This window comes from Charadrius vociferus, unplaced genomic scaffold, assembly GCF_000708025.1.
Source record: "Charadrius vociferus isolate BGI_N301 unplaced genomic scaffold, ASM70802v2 scaffold743, whole genome shotgun sequence".
Classification (NCBI taxonomy): Eukaryota; Metazoa; Chordata; class Aves; order Charadriiformes; family Charadriidae; genus Charadrius; species Charadrius vociferus.
This window is the reverse complement of record NW_009647747.1, coordinates 1,257,357-1,276,629: the sequence shown is the minus strand read 5'-3', so window position 1 is coordinate 1,276,629 and position 19,273 is coordinate 1,257,357. Positions and strand designations below refer to the sequence as shown.

General features: G+C 41.4%; 1 protein-coding gene across 1 annotated transcript in view; it reads left to right on the top strand.

Annotated features, from left to right (window-relative positions):
• Positions 1-2,122: 2,122 nt before the first annotated feature.
• The window catches only part of ALPK2 (alpha-kinase 2), a 30,483-nt gene continuing 13,332 nt past the window's right edge, over positions 2,123-19,273 (top strand). The window contains exons 1-5 of the mRNA XM_009882039.1: positions 2,123-3,505; positions 12,097-14,941; positions 17,466-17,613; positions 18,847-18,974; positions 19,080-19,115. Of these exons, the coding sequence (XP_009880341.1) occupies positions 2,123-3,505; positions 12,097-14,941; positions 17,466-17,613; positions 18,847-18,974; positions 19,080-19,115 (4,540 nt within the window). The remainder of the gene's footprint in view (positions 3,506-12,096; positions 14,942-17,465; positions 17,614-18,846; positions 18,975-19,079; positions 19,116-19,273) is intronic.

Genomic DNA, 19,273 nt, shown 5'->3' with positions numbered 1-19,273 from the left:
TCTCCCTCTCCCTCTCCCTCTCCCTCGGCCCGGTGCTGACCTGGGTTGCCTGTTGGGAGGCGCTGAAGCCAGCAGCCTTACAGCAAGGCTGCTGCAGCCCCATAGCCATAAGTCCAACCAGTGAGGCTGAGCACATGTACTCAGTAGGCACATACATGCATGTATACAACACACATATATGTTATATGCTGGGAGAGGGTGCTCGTCTGGTTCCCCCATCAGCTGTTGTTCCTCTGCACTCCTTTGTTACACAACCTAACATTGTCCGTTCTAGTATGCTTCCCATTAACCACCTTCTCTTCCTGCTTTTTGCCTCCCAGGTAACTCCGTGGAAAAGGTGTCTGTGGCAGGATTTGCCCGAAGAAAATGAAAACGTGTCTAGCTGCTTTATGCTCTTTACATGAGAGGCAGATTCCAAGCAAGCCATGCAAGCCCCTTGCTCTTTAGCCATTAAGCTCTTATCTAGCTCCCACATATTTTCTTACTGACTGACTTTGATCAGTGTCTGCAGTGGACTGACACGAAGCTGGGTGCTGACAGGTCCAATGGCTGCTCTGCTTGTGGCTCTGCAGAGAGCAGATAGAGCGCTGCAGAGTGCTTGAAAGGGCATTGGGAAGGTTGCTGTGCTAGGGTGCTAGCGGCTGGTGATCTTGTGGCCGGGAGAGAGACATTAGCTGAAAAAGGTCACAAAGGGAGAAGCAGAGAGGCGGAAAAGGAGAATGAATATAGAGGTGTCTTCAAATTGCTTCATCAGATTAGCAGGATGGCAAGAAAGCTTTTCCTGCTGTTCTTCATGTCATACCAGTTCTGTGAATAAAAGTAGGTTGCTATTTTTCAGAGCTTTTAGTCTGGCGTCCTTCACGAGATCAAATTTACTTGAAACTCAGTTCTGCTACACTGCTTTCCTTGATGAGTGGATCCCTGGATGGTGGAAGAGTCCTGCTGTGATTAGCGTGGGTACTCTGTGCTGAAGAATGACTCAGAGTGCCTCTTGGTCATATACAAAAACATCTCAAGTATCTAAAATCCTAAGATTTGGGGACGCTTAGGAAATAAGGGTTTTTTTATACAAGAAGAGAGACACGATTCCATATTTCTTTGGATTCAGCTAATGGAAGTGGTGTGTTTCACTTTGATTTTAAGTAAATTCTTCATTGCCACACCATTTTGCTACTGCGTAGCTGTTTGAAAGTAAAACTCATTGAAGCTAACCAGCCTCATTTCATCGTTCTGTCACCACCGAATTTACAAACATAAAGCCAAAGTACAACAGAATTGTTTTAAACAGAAATAGCCCTATAAAATCTAACCAGACTCATTGTTCCAGGTATTTCTACAGATTTTGGAATTTATGTCCCTGTGATGCCAATTCAAGGAATAGCCTACTGTTGTGCCAATGTGACTACCAAATGTGCTACCAAAATAGCAGATACTTGGTTCCTGTAGAAGTCATGCACATGTGAAAATTTACGTTGTCTGCAGATTACTGTTTGCATTTAGCAATGTCTAAATGACATGCTGCTACGTGTATGTGCAGGCATGCTTAAGAATTTGTTTTCTTAGCAGGAATCACTCCAGACAGTTATAGTGTGTTTCCATGAAGTGCCACGGCATAGATAGCTGAGTTATAGTTACTGCTTTAATGTTTGATCTTGATTTTTAAATAATGATTTCTCTTTTTTGAAAATGCTTGCAACTATGTGTCAATTTACCGCTCTTAGAAAATGTATATACCCATTTTAGAAGTAATCTTAAACTTCAGGTTTCTTTTTATTTGCAGGTGCACAGAACAAGATCTGCACTTTACTGGACAGTACCTGGGAACAATTTGATGGCTAGAATGAACAGCTGTTCAACTTTTGTTGAGCTGAAATCAGATACAAAACCTAAAACTTCCCCAGAATTGGTTGCTGACCTAAATGACAGTGCGGGAAACTTCAGGGCGAAATGAGCAGAACAAGAAACATTTTGCACAACACAGGAGTTACCCCTGTGAGGGTGACCCCATCTTAATTTTACCAGATTCTAACTCTTAAAAAAAATCAGTGGTTTACTGCTTGAGAAGCTCCGAAAAGCAGAAGTATTGTCCCCATTTGAGAAATTCCACAGACACTTGCCTAACATGGAAGACAATGTGGATGTAAAAAATGGATTTAAAACTCAGGAAAATATTTCCTGCCTAACGGATTTTTCAGAGAATGGCGATGACCTAATTCATTTTAACAGTATGGTCAGTGTCACTGCTGGAAAAGCAGAGAAATCCTGCAGCGGGCAGGCGCATTCCCGCCCTTCAAATGTAATCGCTTATCACACAGACAACTGTTGCCTTAACACGGAAGACTCGGGATCTGGTCAGTCTCTGGCAGATGTCCAGGCATGTGAAAGGACTGGGCTTGGTAGACCTCTAAACATGAATATCCTGTCCAGTGAGCAGGCAAATACTCCCATAATAAATCACAATTACTTGGTAAAAGATAATTCTGAAAATTCTGCCACTATTCTGGAGATTTATGCAGAGAAAATTTCAAGTGTAAGTGATGACTTTTCTGATGATGACCTTGAGTATTTTGAATGTTCAGATGTGCTGACAGTGCATGAAAATGAAATCTGGAAAAAGAAATTACAATTTTTATTAGAAAGTGATGATGAAGATGATTTAAAACTGAGTAAGGATTGTGATGGGTGTGCTTACTTCCTCAGTGAAATGCCTTGTCTGTTCCAAGTGTCAGATAACACTACGCCTATGGATGCCACCATTGGCTTCTGTGGTCATCACTCAAAATTCAAAGGAGTAAATGTAAGGAGAGACCCCTCTATGTACAGCCAGTCAACTTTGCAGACAGAGATGACTCTCACTCTTGGACAGCACCGAGATAAAAGTACCACTTTGAAAGACAAAGAAAAGTATGAAGTGCCTGTTGCATCTGCAGCCATTGAAAATGACCATCACAGAACTGAAGAAGAAAATAATGGAAGTGGCCACTCAGCTGCAGATTTCTCAACTGACAAATCAAAGAACGAGGATAATCTGTGTGCCACAGTGGACTCCTCTGCCAGTGGCATAGGGGCTTCTTTGACAAAGCAGGCGTCAGAGACGGTGACAGAAAACAGTACGGACAAGGTCTTGCTGGGTGAAAGCTCTTTGCTGCTAGAGGAGGGGGTAAGAAATTTGCCGGAGAAAAAGGCAAGGCATGCTGTCTGTACCTTAACAGAGAGTATAAGAAGAAACCTTTTAAAGTTATTAAACCCTAAAGAGCTTTGCAGATATGTAAGTAATATAGGACAATCTTTTCAGACTGCAGCAGAGGTTAGGGAACCTAATGCTCTGTTTCCCAGGCAGGAAGGTGTCATTTCAACTCAGATCCCCAAGGAGACAGAAAGCTTGCAAATGCAAGCTGGTTTGTGTCATACAGAAGAGGCAGATAAAGACTGTCATTGGGAGCGGAAAAGGATTTGGGGCCTGTCTGAGCAAAATCAGGTGCCAAATGAAGACGTCTCACTCAGGGTAAGTAAAGTGTTTATCATTTAATAGAAAGAGCTGCTGTACTGATTTGAATGCATTTTGTTCCTATTTGTCTGTCACAACATAATGTAAAATCTAAATTACTTTGAAAGATACTATTCATGTACTTCTGAATGACAGCTACGGCTGGGAAGGAAATCTGGTTTTGAAAAACGCCCAAATAAACCATAAGCTGTTCTAATTATAGAGCGAGACTGGCAATAGTAAGAGTCACTAATGGGACTCTGGACAGCTGGATGGGGAAATCCGATACGTAGGCTATTGCACAGGTCTTACAGAGTAATGTTTCTTTCAACCTACAGAGTTTCTCAAATACCTATTGTGAGCCGAGAATGTTTTAATTTGCTTACTTTTCAGTTTATACTCAAAGAAAAAAATTATCATCCACTTACGGTGCAGGAAATCTAAAACAAATCAACAGAGGTTTTCTCTGAATTTATAACAAGGAGGGGAGTAATGCAGAGAGTTCATGTTACAGGGGTGAATGGAGCTTTGCTTTTAAAAATAAAACAATGAAAGAGTCAGATATTCCAGTTGCAATATAAAAACCAGTTAAAATTGAAAAACCCAAAGTGGTACTCTATGTGTACTAGCATATTTTATGCTGTTGGTAGGAAATCAACCACGGAAATCTGTATAGTTGTACAGGCTGATATGATGCTCCATCAGTTTCCATAAGTGGGACAACTAGATCATACTTTTTATTTCACATAGTAAAGACTGAAGATATATAAAAATATATATATATGAGTATTAAATAATGAATAATCTTATTATCGCTGACTTTACTGATTTGAAGGTGCATAGCTAATTGCACAGAAAAAAAAATTGTGATAAATAAACACAAGCTTTTTCCAGTTCCACATGCTTTTCTTCATCTATATTATTTAAGTAAAAATGTCTCCCAGTTCTGGGTAGTAGACTGACTTTAATCTCACCAATGGGGTGTCTTAAGCAGTCAAAGATCACTGAATTCTTCTGCCTGAAAAACATCCATAGGTTTCTCTGGTTTTATAGTACATAAAATTCCAATCACATTTTCGCAGCACATAATGTTCTTATGATAGGGAATACCCCCTATTGAAATTAATCTACTGAGAATTTCTTGAGAGTGTATATTGCCATGGTTTACAAGAGGCATTGTTTCATTTTTCCTTCAAGTGCGGTACTATAATTTAAATCTCAGAACCCTCTTAGCGAAGAGCAGCTCTTCTGATTCTTTAAGTGCCATGGCCAAATATCAGATTGGCTAGTTAGAGTCTTGCTACCTGCAGTCAGTACGTATTTCTTCTGGTTGTGTGTTCATGACCAAAACTTTACATTAGATAAAAATTAAGTAGGAAAGAAGTATTGGTGTACACAAAGGGGCTAGAGATGAGCACAAAGCAAACCCCTGGTTTTAAACATGCGTGAATGAAGATGAAATTTAGGTGTCGGTTCAATACTATGTGGTCTTGAAAATGAGCCAAACAAAACCATCCCATCTGGAAGCTACTCTTTATAGCACAAGGAAAATGTGGACAGCTTCTCACAGATCCCATATAGTAAGCCAGAAACTCTTCAGCAATCTGCTTGTGTAACCTAAGAAAGGCAAGAAAGAAATGACCTCCTGTTGCTGCACACAGGTTTATGTAAAAGTGCACTGTGGTATTAGCTGGAGCACAGCATTTGAGGCAGGTCTGCCAGCAGCAAGGTGGGGGACTCTTAGCAAAAACCGCAGCTGACTGCTTTTGAAGGGCATTGTATTTTCCCTCTCCATGTGGTGAATCCGGTCTGCTGAGGGGTACATAGCAGCCACAGAACCACAGCACTAATTACCCAAGGATTTACACTTCCCCGTAGCGCCAAGTTGCCTCTAACTGGAACAACCTTTGCCCTCCGTCTTGTGCAGCAACTGCTGTTCTGGGTGACTTCTCCTTCCATTAGATGGTCAAGGTGGGAGGTTCCTGTCTCCTCTCATGACCTCATGGTCTAGCCCCAGGTGAAATTCTTTATTTAGCTAATGCTTCAAAGCAGCTTAATTAATAATAGGTCCTAAAAGCCAACTGTGCCAGCTGTATGATATTACATACTGTACAGAGAGCCAGGAGGCTCCCAGTTTGCAGCGTGTCATTCAAGAGCCGGTCTCTAGTGTTCAGCGAGCACCCTCGGCACGAGGTACTGGTGTCACTCCTGAATTACAGAGCCCATATGGCCTGCTGAATGCCAGGGATGCTGGTGAAGTCCTGCTGGAACTGGCAGGTTCAGAGGGATTCCAGGGTATATGCAAAATACTTAACATTTACACTTGTACCCCAGGAAGAATGGCATGTGGTTTTCCTCCTGCCATTATTTTGTTTTTGCTCATGTCAGAACAGCCTGTTCTCATAAAATTTGAGAGATACTCGGTTTGACCTTCTTGACACAAATTTGCATTGCTTCTAGATAATTTTAAATTTTAGTGTACAAAAAGGAGAGAAGCAGAAGTGACACAGAACTTCCAAGCAATCAGGTAATCTAGTTGTGCACAAAAAGGATTTTGTATAGCACGTCATACCTCTGCGTTTTTAGATTCCAGGGTAGCCAAAATTGTCAGGACTGCGTAAGCAATGTTGGGCTGCTGGCCCGGTTCAATACGTTAAGATGGTAGCTGTCTGCTGTCGTGTGTGATGTCCTAGAGGCTGCCATGTGTAATGGAGAACTGTGATTTGCAGTGTTTCGTTGCTGCGGCGCTCAAGTTTAGAGCTCCCTGCTCTGCAGTTAGTACGGAAATGGAGGTGCTAGCCATGTGCACTGCACTCTGACACTATCGTGAAGGAGAGGGTGTGAGCTGGGAGCAACATGCAGAAAGATGTGGGAAAAGGGTGGAAAGGTAAGAGGGGAGGAAGGAGCTGGGTTACACAGCAAAGGAGGAGCAAAACGAAACTGCTTGAAAGGGTGTCAGAACAGTTATGACAGGTTAACTCTGCCCGTGAAGAGTTAGAGTGGAACCCAGCAGATGGTTTCACATAAGCCAATAAACAGCTGTTGGATGGGACCTGGTTCAATGGCTGGCTTTGAATACAAAATGGGGGAGGACTTCTGTTCCAAACCAGTCATAAGTAAGAATTACTGTGCGTGCCCAACATGTCATTTTCAATCAGCTTATAGTTGTTTCATTTTTCATTCAAATGTTTTTAAAGTACATCTCTGCCTCTTGTCGGCTTTGAGTGAATAGTTGCTGGAAAAAAGGAGGGTTTTCTGGTTATCTGAGCTCAAAACCTAGTCAGTTATAATTTTTTGAGTCGTGTTCTTGCTCCCTCTTGGTGCAACTTGCCATCACTCACAATTCTTCTGCTGGAATTTTGAAAAAACAGTTTGCCTAAATCTGTTTCCTGTGACACAGGAAGCTGGCATCCAAACCTCTTCCAACTTTGAATCTTAGTAGAAATTAGGTTGCTTGTTTCTCAAAGTTTTTCACTTCACAGGAAAGTTTTGCACTCTGTATAAAATACTTCAGTCATCCTTGGGTGCAGAATAACTCTCCATCAAGTGGTGAGCATGCTTTGTTTCTGAATATTATATTCATACTATGGGCCACAGATCCAACAGGAGAGTTTGAGAGGCTGCACCTCATCCTTTCTAATAGGCTGGAGTGGTTGGTACATTCACTTGAAAAGGCAGTCTTGTCTCAGCCTTTTGCTCTGAGCCTGGCTGAGACGAGAGCTGAATCCTCCCAGAGAACAGCGCGAGCCTGAGCAGCGCGCGAAGGGGCAGGAGCTCTGCATCAGAGCAACTGGAGGAGTCCTAGTCTGAGTAACTAGAGCTCATGCAGGCTGTGATAACAACCTTGCTCGTTCAGTAGGATCCACCCTAGGGCTGGCAGATAACATCCCATTTTGTCACCTCTGTTATAGTTGGCTCCAGTCTTTCCTGGGAGACACACAAAACCACTATCTGTTGGAAAATCTGTACCGCTTCAGAGCATGGACCCATGACAGCTGTGCATGGTCAGCCTATTGCTCTATGCTATTGTCAAAGGCAGAGAACTTGCTTTCTGTCCTTTGAAATACTATAGTTCTCATTTAACTTCCTCTTTTTCTGCCTCTTTAGTGTGAATAGCAGGATGCTAAGCAGGGTGTGCCCGTCAGTAAGCATCTTCAGGATAAAATATAGCTCATGTCTTTTGTTTCACCTGTCTAAAGCAGTTGAAATAACTACAGGTATTGAGCTATTTTAGCTAATCTAAGGCAGGTGTGCCATTTAAAGCAGAGTGTTATTTTAGTAAAGAGGAATTTGAGTGGCATTGCACAAAACAGGGAAATAGAAAGCACCACTAAGCTACTGCTAGAGAACAGTGTAAACCAAAAGCAGTTCCAAACATGGTGGATTTGAGGGAGCGCTGATCCAGAGGCAGTGATGTACTTATTGTCTGTATTCTAGGGATGGTTTGTTACAGTCCATTTGTACAAACAGAGGGATATAAATGGAGACTTAATTTGCAGTGGAGAATTACCTTGCTAAACTATTTCCTCTTAAAAACAGTGAGAAACCATGAGGTAAAATTAATCATCTCACTTCACAGATGAACTTCTTGCTTTCATTAACAGAAATGGTTCAGCTGATCAAGTGAGAGACTGATGTATAAATTATCCCTACATTTTGCAGGGGAAGGAGCATAGCCTTAACTAATGCCTGCTGAGTTTATTTGGACATGAATGTGACAATTTGTCACTCGGTCCAGAAGCAAACTTTGATGCATTGGGTGAAGATGGTCCATTTCTCAGGTATGGCAAAGGGAGCAGAGAATAGCAGCTAACTCAGATTATACTGCAAAGATTCTTGTGATGCTCTGGGGTGCCTTTAAAAACCTCACATGGAAAAGGGTCATTTTAATTCCAACCTTACTTATATCTCTTTTTCACACAGCAGTAAGGTGATTTAGCTGCCTTTCTGTTCTTTGCTTTATCACAACCAAATGTATTTGCCTTTCTTTAATGTTTTGTCATGTTCTGATATTCTGAGATCCCAGCTTTATATATTTATTGAGGAGACAATTATGATGTGCCTGTCAGTTTTGTTATCAAGAAATACTGGTAAGTAAAGACAGTGCCCATATAACTGTTGGCTCCAGCCAACAACATAGAGTTTCTGCCTCAATTCCAAATCAAAGCACTTGTACTGGTGTTTCCCTTTAACCTTCACTCTATCTTTTAGTAAGTCTCTGAACATTTGTTGTGAGACATCAAGAGAGGGAATTGTAGCTCTGCTCTTGTATCATACCACAACCTCCATTGACTGTATTATTACCTGCCATACTGAATTTTTCCCTCTGTTATCTATATGTCTTGGCCAGCAGTGTAGTTTATCTGCTGTCTTTCTTCTTGGCGTGTATATATTGTATTCCCAAGTGCCTTAGTTTGCTTTTTTCCAAATCTAATTTTGTTTCATTTCCTGCTCAGATTCATAATTTTTTGGGTTTATCTGTATATGAGGTATGTGTGGATCACCTGTTGAGATGCAATGGCTCTTCTGGCTTCCTTCTTTGAATGGAAACGAGGGTGAAAAAGGGACCAGCAGGAGCCCAAACCTTGCCTTGAAACAGTAGAAAATAACATATTTGCCACTAAGTTGGATGATATAGTGGATTGAATAGAAGATCTCCAGATCTGAAAATGAGCCAGCCCAGCTTCGGCTGAAGGGACAGGTCGGTTTTACTGTCACATTTAAGGCTGTTCCTCAGTTCCTGGCGACTTGAAGAGGTGACTTGAAACATTCAAGAGGTGTTTCAAGAAAAAACTTGAGGCTTCAAGATGCATTCTGCTTTCAGACCTACTTTTGTCAAATGCAAGGCAAGGCACTCCATGGTGAGCCCTCTTTTGTCATTGTATTTATTTTCCAGACATCAAAACGTGTGTCTAGACTCTACAGTGCTGCCTGTCTGTAAATGCTTGAGACAGACAGATGCCAAAATGACAGACACACAGATTAGATAGATAAAAGGATTCTTGAAATAATCAGCCCATTTTCCAGTGGGCATGAGAGAGCTGTCTATTTTCAGTTTCATACCAACAGCAGGTAGGGACTGACTGATCATATGTCTAACATACTTAGCAAGAATTCCACAGGTTTCGGTAAAAGCTCTGATTGAGGCTGCTGTGGCTGTAAGGAATAGAATAATAAACTCTGCTTTCCAGAGGTTTGAGGGGAAAGTGAGATGAAAGGATGAGGGGAAAGGAGATGGCAGAAGGAGTACTAGGCTCAGACCAAATGCTCAGAACTGACTGAGAAGAGAACTGGAACTGACTGTAGAGACACGTCCGGGATCACAGCCCCCTTGACTTGAGAGGAGGTGTGTGTCTAAACACAAGAGACCTAGAGACTGGCTTCTTCTGCAGAGCAGGCTTGAGCAGGGGACCAAGGCATTGGGAATGAGAGGGGCCTGCAGTTGTGGAGCTGAGGTTCCTAGGCTCAGGGTTTCTAGGTAAGTATGCACTGGCCGAGGAGTTTTGAAGACAGTGTGGTGGCAGCTCTGTGGTGCTTGGGGTGGGAACAGCAGTTAAAGTCATTGACAAAAATTTTCTATATCTCTTCCTTCCCCGTTGTCCACAGCATGTAGTCAGCTCCACATCCTACTCAAGCTGAATGGAGAAACAGAAAGGAGGAAAGGAATTGCAGCTGAAGTGGGTGGCTTTTGCAGCAAAGGAAAGCAATATTTACTACAGCCGGTAATGCTTTTACCATGAACTTACGGAAACTAAGAGCCTAGTGTCTGAGCAGCCCCTGCCTCTACCTGAGCACACAGCAACTCATGGGAAATCCCTCATTACATATCCTTGACTAAGTAACAACACTTGCTGCTTTTCAGAATCTCTTCTCGGAATTATGTGTCTACCAACACTCATTACACATATACAGCTCTCCTGTAACCCAGAGGACTCACCCATTATGTATCACAGTTGTTAATTTCAGCCATCCAGCACATCCTTACAAGTTAACAAAATACTATGGAACTGGGACTCATAAGGAAAAAAATACCCAGAAGAGTTATGAAGTTGAGTTTGTGGCTGGATAAAAGCTAAAAAATTAAAAATGTCTGCAAATATTGTTGTGTTTTAAACTCAGTCTGCTGTTTTTTTAGAATTTAGCAATTCTTCATTTCTGCTGGGAGTAGGTGCAACCAACCACTAGAAAGATACATGGTCAAATGCACAGTTCAATTCACGAGGTCCATGTTGTTATAACCTGTTAATGGCTGTTTGAAAGTAAATCTTTTTTTTCAAAGATTGCGATTTGACTGCGAAACTGCTCTCTACTTTTACAGATTGTTCTGGCAAATGAATGGTAACCAAATGCATAAAGCATATTTGTTTAGGTAACAATGTATTTTTGTCTAGTGAAAAACTGTGGGCTTCTCCATCTATGATTTGCTATGCATGAAACATGCTCACCACCTCCTTGGAACTGATTTAGTGCTGAAGAGGACCAGAGAAAATCATGGAGAACAAAGCTTTTTAAGGACTCCAGAGCAAGAATTTAAGAGTGGAAGCTCAGTTCTGAGGGGAATGGTGAACAGTTTAACAGATTTTGTATGCCAGGCAGATGGCAGCACTTTCTTTATGCCATGCAAGCCTAAACATCAGCTGGTTGTTCTCTTTAAATAATGTCTGCGCTCCTTGCATAAATTAAGTTGAGTTTGGCTCAGTTTAATTGAGGAATAGATTGTTTCTACATAAAGTGACAATTTGGAATATTTTGATATAGAAGAATAGAAGAGATGCAGGAGGGATACAGATTTTTATTTCCTGCCCCAATTTTCCCAGCAGTACCCCTAAGGTTGCAATGCATGTCTCTGCTAGAGGAGGGCTCAATATGCCTTAAACTGAGCAATTCATTACCGCTTGGACAGAGACAAGATCTGGAATGATCTCTGGCACTCCCTTTTGAAGCAGGACTTGTCATCTCAAGGGGTGAGAGGTGACCAAGGCAAATTTCGAAGACGGCTTAAAACTTATCCAGAGATGTTAATTTCTTGGTAGGAGTCTTGTTCTGAAGTACATAGCAGGGCAGACATGTGGGATGCATTCTCTGAGACTTTTCAAGACTGATATGTACAAAGAAAGCATCTTTGGGAAAATTAAGGCAACAATGCCCATGATGGAAGCAAAGGGGAAGGCAAGCTCCCCAAAAACTAGTCTGGATAGGTCCAGAAACTCAACAGTTTGGATTAAGTAGTAATTACATAAGTAGAGTAGGACATTCCAACTGTTAGCAAAAGGCATAAACATGACTGTTTATTTTATTTTATTTTATTTATTTTATCTGGTTTTAACTCGCTGGACTATATGGGTTATTGATCTTCATCTTGATTAAATTTTATATTACTCAGCATTTGGATCCAGATCTGAAACTTACCAGGGTTCAAGGCTGTTAAGACCCAGGAGATTGATTTCAATCCATTAGGTTGATAGCTACATGTCAGAAACTTGACTGTTGACAAATATTAAAAAAATATATAAATAATAGGTACATTTGAAGGCGGGACTCTAGTTCAGGCCTGTGTCAAGCAGCAATTCTGATTTTTAATTACATTTGTCTTTTTTTCTTCTTTGTAGAACCAAGTTGCTAATCTTAAAATCTTTACCCACAATTGTGAGAAACTATATATGGAGCCTGAAGTAGAAAAGGAAGGCACGTTCATGACTTGTGAGAGTGCAAGAACCATCTATCCAGCTTCAGAAATGCTCTGTACTGAAGAGACATTACAAGCAAAAAACGCGCATTTACAGACTTATTCTCAACACCACGCTGCTTGTGATAAGAGAGAAAGTTGTCATCAACAAGTCGTCTGTGAACAAGGAATTAAGATTGTTAGTAATGGCAACAACTCAAAGAATGATGTTTCCCCTTTTCCTTTGTGGGATACGAACTCTGTTCCTGATAAACAAGAATGTTTATGTGCTGTTCTGTCTTCTGCAAAGCTATGTGATGAGCCAAGGGAGGGAGAGCAACGGTGTAGTTTTGACTCACACGATAGCAACGACACAGATATTCTCTGTAGTACATCATGTGATGAATCTCTGTGTCAAGCTAATCCCAAGTCAGTCCTGGAATCTGGAGAACCTGGGTGCAAAGGAGATGCTGATATATCTGCAGTGCATGACAAGCTGTGGAAACTTCTTCATGAAGATGACTCAGACTATCAAATCCCATTTGAAAACCGGGGGCTCACAAGTTTAGAAATTAGGCCGACGGATGTCAAAGTCACAGAACTGAACTTCGTACAGGAGACCTGTTCTGATCATCCTGTGCCAATAAATCTGATAGATGAGCAGGAACCTGTTACACAACCAGCTAACAGACAAAGAACAGAGAAAGATGACTGCAATGTTTCTGATATCCTACTTAAAACAGACGAAGCACATAACAGTGCATCCATGGGAAACATTTGTCTTGCACAAGTGGTAGAAACAGATGGTATATGTCTAGATTCTAGCACTGGAAATAAAACGGAAACAGCATCCATTTGTGTTTCAGCAAGTAGTATCGTCTTAAGTACAGGGGAGTGCTTGGAGCAGAAGCTGAATCAAACGTTAACTGACAGTAATGGATCCATTCAAATGACTGTTGCTTGGGAAGGAGAGCTTACTGTTACTAATGCTTCACAAGCATGTGATGCAGATTCTCCTCAAAGGTTGAAAAATGCTCAGAGTAGTAGTTTAGCATGTGACAAAGAATACTCGGCTTACGTGTCAGATAAGTTGTGTGGGACAGTTGGACCATTACTTTGTACTGAGCACAACATATCCTTGATAAATGAGTCTGTAGCTGGTAAAGGGTGTAATTTTGGAGACTGTTATCCAGCAAGAAAAGAACTGGCTTATTTCCCTGAAAAGAAAGACATATTCCCCAGTGAGTTTACACATGAAGAACACCCATCTGTAAACACCATACATAAAAGTAATGAAGAGAATTTACATGAAAATGGAAATCACTCAGATTTGAATGCACAAAGTGACATTAATTCTGACAGTTATCATCTTTCAAAAAATGATGACTGTCAAGATGTCCAAGTTGTTTCTAATGCACAGAAATACGGTTACCTAATGCAATCGCCTAATTTAATTAAGACTCCCGAAACCGTAACACATAAGAATCTGCTCCAAAATATAGACCAACTGACAGAAATAGAAGAAGTGGCATTCACTCCCTCTTCTGAGGATCCATTTTTAAGAGATTTTTATGTAGAAATACCCAGATATGAACCATGTAAAACAGGAGAGATACGCGTAGGTGATGAACAAAGGTCTGAAACTTCCCATGACTCAGGAGTTTCAGAGAGTCAGACTGCAGTTTCCCCTCATGATACATCAGAACAGCATGTATTTTTTGTTGACAGCACCTTTAAGTCTGATGAAGAGTTAAAAACGGATTCTTCGAAAAATCACACAGATGCATCTGTAAGTGAAACATCAGTTAGTACCCCACTGCCTAGAAAGGCACAAAATGAGTACCACGGCATAGCAAACGAGGATTATAGAGATATCAGTAATCAGTTAGCTATCCGACAACTGGCTGTAGAAGAAACATTACCATTCTTCACACCTGTACGCCAGTCAGAGGGCCTTCCTACCAGTGCATCAGCAATGGACTGCCCTGCCACAGGAAGTCATGTAAAAACTGAATCCACACAAACTGCGGTCAAAGTAGATGAAAATTTGAGTACGCTGGAAACTTTCTGCAAAGCATTGCAGGATCGGTGCCATAGGGTGCCTGAAGAAAACAAGGAGGAAGCAGTCTTGTGTGAAAATAAACAAGAGATTCAAAGAGCTACTGAATATAACCCAGGTGAAGCTGAAACAAAGTCTCCTTTGCACACTTTAATTAGCTCCAAGGCTCAGAGAGAGATCATGAATATTAGTGCTAAACAGTCCTGTCCTGACTTTATCTCTTCCAGCAAGCTAATTGAGGTTGATAATTCAATGAAGTCTACTGAGTGTGGTAAGGATGAAGAAGTCATTACATCAGAGAGCATAGTAAGTGCTTTAGTTAATTTGCCACCAGTTGATTCAGGGAACAACCAGTATTTTCAAGAGCAACCACCTTACAGCAGAACTCAGCCATTCTCCTTAGCATTGACCACATATGATCCACTCCCAGTCAACGCGGAAAGGCTAAGAAATCAAGAAGGATCAAAATCCTACCAGACATCCCCAACCGTTGCTGAGCCCGAACCCATCAAATGTAAACAAGACACAGCAAAAAGCGGGCATTTTGCTACTGGAGCTAAGACGAAATTACCGCCAGCTACACTGTCAAAAAAACCCCGACTGGAGGGGAGAGAAAATGTCAGCAATGATCCTAGCACTGTTAAAAAGTCTGTGAAGAGTGAGGCAGGCATGATTCATAAGGAAGATAGAAAAGAGCAAAGGAAACTAATTTTGAAAAAGGATAGCAAAGGTAAGAGAAAACTGATTTTCATTTCTGTCCTTTCCCATCGTTCTGGCTACAGTACGAAATTCAAATTCGTTAAACACACTGCAAGCCTGCGTTAGTCTAAACCATGTCAGCTAAAGGTGTCCTGCCCTCACTGATTTTAATTTCCAGTTCTGTGAACTTAGTAACTAGTGCTGTGCCCCTGCCACAGAGCTGAATCCTCCCTAACATCCTTTTCCTAGCTGGCAAATATATGCAATTTATGAACTTTTTAACCTGTTTGAAATAGTTACTTCTATGGGACCACATAACTACACACAATATAGCAACTGCAGGCCCAGTACTTGCATGTTGTTATGTTGCCCCGGGGCTGTGTTCCCAGTTACGCTTCTGCACTGTGGCTCCCAAATGCAGTTACCCTCTCTCGGCTACCAAATGGTTTCATTGCTAGCAAAGTGTTATTGTTATTAGTAGGGTGCCACTGATAAACATAATGTTTGCAGTCCTATCTGATGACTGATGGCTGGTTCTGCATTCCTTTTCACAACTGTTGGTCGTAAGTGACACTGATAAAATTAGCAATACTAAACTGACACAGAAAACATATAATTGAAATGGGATTCAGGTTGCTTGTCAGAGTCTCTAGGAGGTTGCTAGCAGGTAAAACAAAATGCAGACAGGAGTAGCAATAGTGTAACAGCTAGACAGATGAGGTATTTGTGGTTTCTATGGTTACTTTGCAAGGACCCAGGTCTTGTTTTTACCTTTTGATGTTACATTTCATATTCACATCATAAAATAATTTAATAGATCAGAGCAAGACTGAACAGTGACTAAAGGTAATTTATGCAGCTCTGAGAGATTCTAATTACAGTGCGGTCTGAGAGTTCTACTTTTCCAATCATGTTTAAAAAAGCCCCAAACTTTTCTCTGTTTGGAGATGTGTCCTTTGCCAGAGAACCAAAAGTGCGGGAGGAGAGACACATTCCTTCAAAGCAGAGCAAGCTATTGTTTTTTCCGTCTACCCGAGGCTATGCTTGAAAAATGCTCTAAACGTTCAGGCTTGAATCAGATAAATCTGAATTTTCTTAACACGCTTGTAATCTGCTTCAGTCTAGTCTGAAATGAATGTACGTTTGTGCTTTAGAGAATTGTGTGGACCTTTGCCCAGCATTATGGGAAGGTTGGTATGGTTAGTCTGGTATATGCTCAGTGTTCTCTTTTGTATTATTTTCAGCTGCAGGAGGGACGACTTTGTGGTCAGGGCAGGGAATCTGGAGGCATTAGTTCTATTTACAGTTTGGTCACATAACTGTCTGTGTCATTTTAGCCCTGATTCAGCAAGATTCTTGGGCCTAAGGACTTAAGTGACTACAAGTTAAACATAGCAGTGAATTCCAGGTGCCTGACCCTTCATGTTGGATCCAGCATTAGACAGGGAAAATTAGAGTGCTGGAATGGGATCCCCAAGGGAGGTGTGTCATGCCAGCTCATTTGGAGTGCAGCAGCACAGAATTAACACAGTAGGAAACATAACATCTTGCATTTTACATCCCTTACATCTAGCATGGATGTCTCACTTGAGCACAGGGATGTGTCATGATCCCAAAACCTTTCCTTAAGTATATATTGACTCCCTCTCTTTCCAAGTACTCTCCATTCTCTCACTCACATCATGCCCATGTGCAGAAGATGCTGGAATGTTCTGTGAGCCAGTAAACTAGTCTTAGCAGAGAACCAGGTTGTCAGGACCTTGCCCAGACTGAGCAGCGCTCTCTTTCTCTAGCTTGAATGACTCTTGGCTTAGTTCTGCGTGATGGTCAATGTTTAGCAAGAGCTGTGCCCTGTGGCTGCAAAGGTAGGGACTTTCTTTAAAGGTGGGAGGTTAATCCTTTGAAACTGAAAAGGGAAGCAAAGGCTACGGACATTGCCAAATGCACAGAGCTAACCACTAAGTGTGGGTTCCTCCCTCCAGCAGCATTTTAAAGGAAGTGGTGCCGTCGCTGCATCTTGCAGAGGGTCTCATCCTGGCAGTGTATTTTAGGCATGTTCCAAGAACACCTTGGAGCATCTCCTGGGACATAAGTCTTTTCTCTGAAAGGCTGTTAAAAATATCTACTAGTTACAAGTATTCAGTTAATGTGAATTCTCATTATGTAACCATATGGTATGCTTTTGTGGTACCTTTGTGGTGTCTTATTTACTGATAAAACGAGCTGGTCCTTTAGTCAGAGAGTATGTATTTTGGTTTAATAAGTTATTTTATGTCGATGCCTTTTCAGGCTAGAACTTCCCTTGGGTCCTATTCCATAAATTCAAAATGTCTTTGCATTGAAAGCATTTCCATTGACTGTGTGGGGCACTGAATCAGTCTTTTAAAACCTCTGTATTTTAAAGCCTTCATTTCTGCATCAGAAGAAATTATAATTATTTACCAGTGTTGTTAGATTCATATTCTTAACGTCTGCAAATTGTTCTGGGATTCCTTTAAAATGCCAAACCATCATTATTATCTTCTAATCCTAAACTGTGGCTCTTCTGTTTCAAGCTCCCAAGCTGCTGAAGAAAATCCAAGCGGAGTTGTTCCCTGACTGCTCTGGAAATATTAAGCTATGCTGTCAGTTTGGTGACATTCATGGTGACTCCACCATTACATGGACTAAAGATTCCAAGTTACTAGCCCGACTGCAGAGAAGGTGAGTGAATGTTTCTGAAGGACTGGTAGTTTCTAAATATCTTTTGGGAAAATATGCCAGTGATTCGCTCTTGTACCTGTTAGGAGGATTAGTATGATAGGTGCAAAAAATAAGTTTAAACAGGGTAATTAAGAGCATATCTTCACACAGTGCGTTACTATTGGTCATAGTTTGCATTCCATCACCAGTAATTCCTCTCTGCCTGTTCATAACCAGTCTCCTCCAACATTCATGTACTGTAAAAGATCAAATGAAGTCTGAACCTCAGCACCCAGCCAAATAACATAAACACCCTTGGGTAACACGTAGGAGGCTCTCTGTCCTTGTGTGGTGGAAATGAATTGCTGAAACAACTCACATGCAATGTAGAGCTTGACGTGGTTATTCCGCAGTATCAACACAGACGAGGGGATGAATAGATTGAGAGCAGCCCTGCAGAGAAGGACTTGGGATATTGTTGGACAAAAAACGGAGCATGAGCCAGCAATGTGCACTTGCAGCCCAGAAAGCCAGTCATATCCTGAGCTGCACCTGAAGAAGCATGGCCAGCAGGTCAAGGGAAGTGATTCTCCTCCTCTACTCTGCTCTTGTGAGACCCTACCTGGAGTACTGTGTCCAGTTCTGGGCTCCCCAGCCCAAGCAAGACCTGGGCCTGTTAAATCAGGTTCAGAGGAGGGCTGTAGAAACGATCCAAGGACTGGAACACCTCTCCTACGAAGAAAGGCTGGGAGAGTTGGGGTTGTTCAGCCTGGAGAAGAGATGGCTCCGGGGAAACCTTCTTGCAGCTTTTCAGTATTTAAAGGGGGCTTTATAAGAAGGATGGAGAGAGACCTTTTACCAGGGCCTGTAATGACAGGACAAAGGAAAATGGTTTTGAACTGAGAGAGGTCATAAGGAAGAAATGTTTTACGATGAGGGTGGTCCATACTTTATATATTTGGCCATGATATTGATAGGAATATTAGAATGCCTTTCAGTGTGATTTAATTATTTTTGGTTTTGATTGAGGTGCTTTTCTCCCAGAATGTAGTAGGATCATGTGTTGTGAAACACGTAATAGGCTGAACGCTTCTAAGTAAGGTGAAATAAAATATTTTGTCTACTTGCATCATATTTGAACCAGTCTTTGCAGTGGGGGACAGAAATTCCAGGGACAGGAGGAGAGATACATGGAATAATCAGGAAAGATCTTCTGAAAGTATTAATGTGTAAAATTAACATGTTCTCTTACAGTGCCCAGGATGACTCTCCCGTCTCTTTGGCAATAGCTAAAGCCAGTAACAAAGACCAGGGAATGTATTATTGCTGCTTGAATAATATGTATGGAAAGGTGACTGCTGAGTTTAATCTGACCTCTGAAGGTAAATCCCAGTTTATAATTTTGATTAATAATAATAATGACAATGGCAGTTTCCATTCTTTTTTCTTTTTTTTACTATAAAATCTGTTTCTTTGTTTCCTTGTAGTACTGGAACATCTCTCAAGTTTTCAGAATTGTGAAGGTAAGTACACACATTTTCTTGAATGTGTGCTCAAATCTTTGTTCCTTCTGATTTCCAAATAGAACAAAGGATGGAAAAATATATCAGACTGAGACTTTTTGACAGTTATCCCATGGGAACCTTGTGTAGGATGGAATGGTTTGAGCAGGGTGATGGAG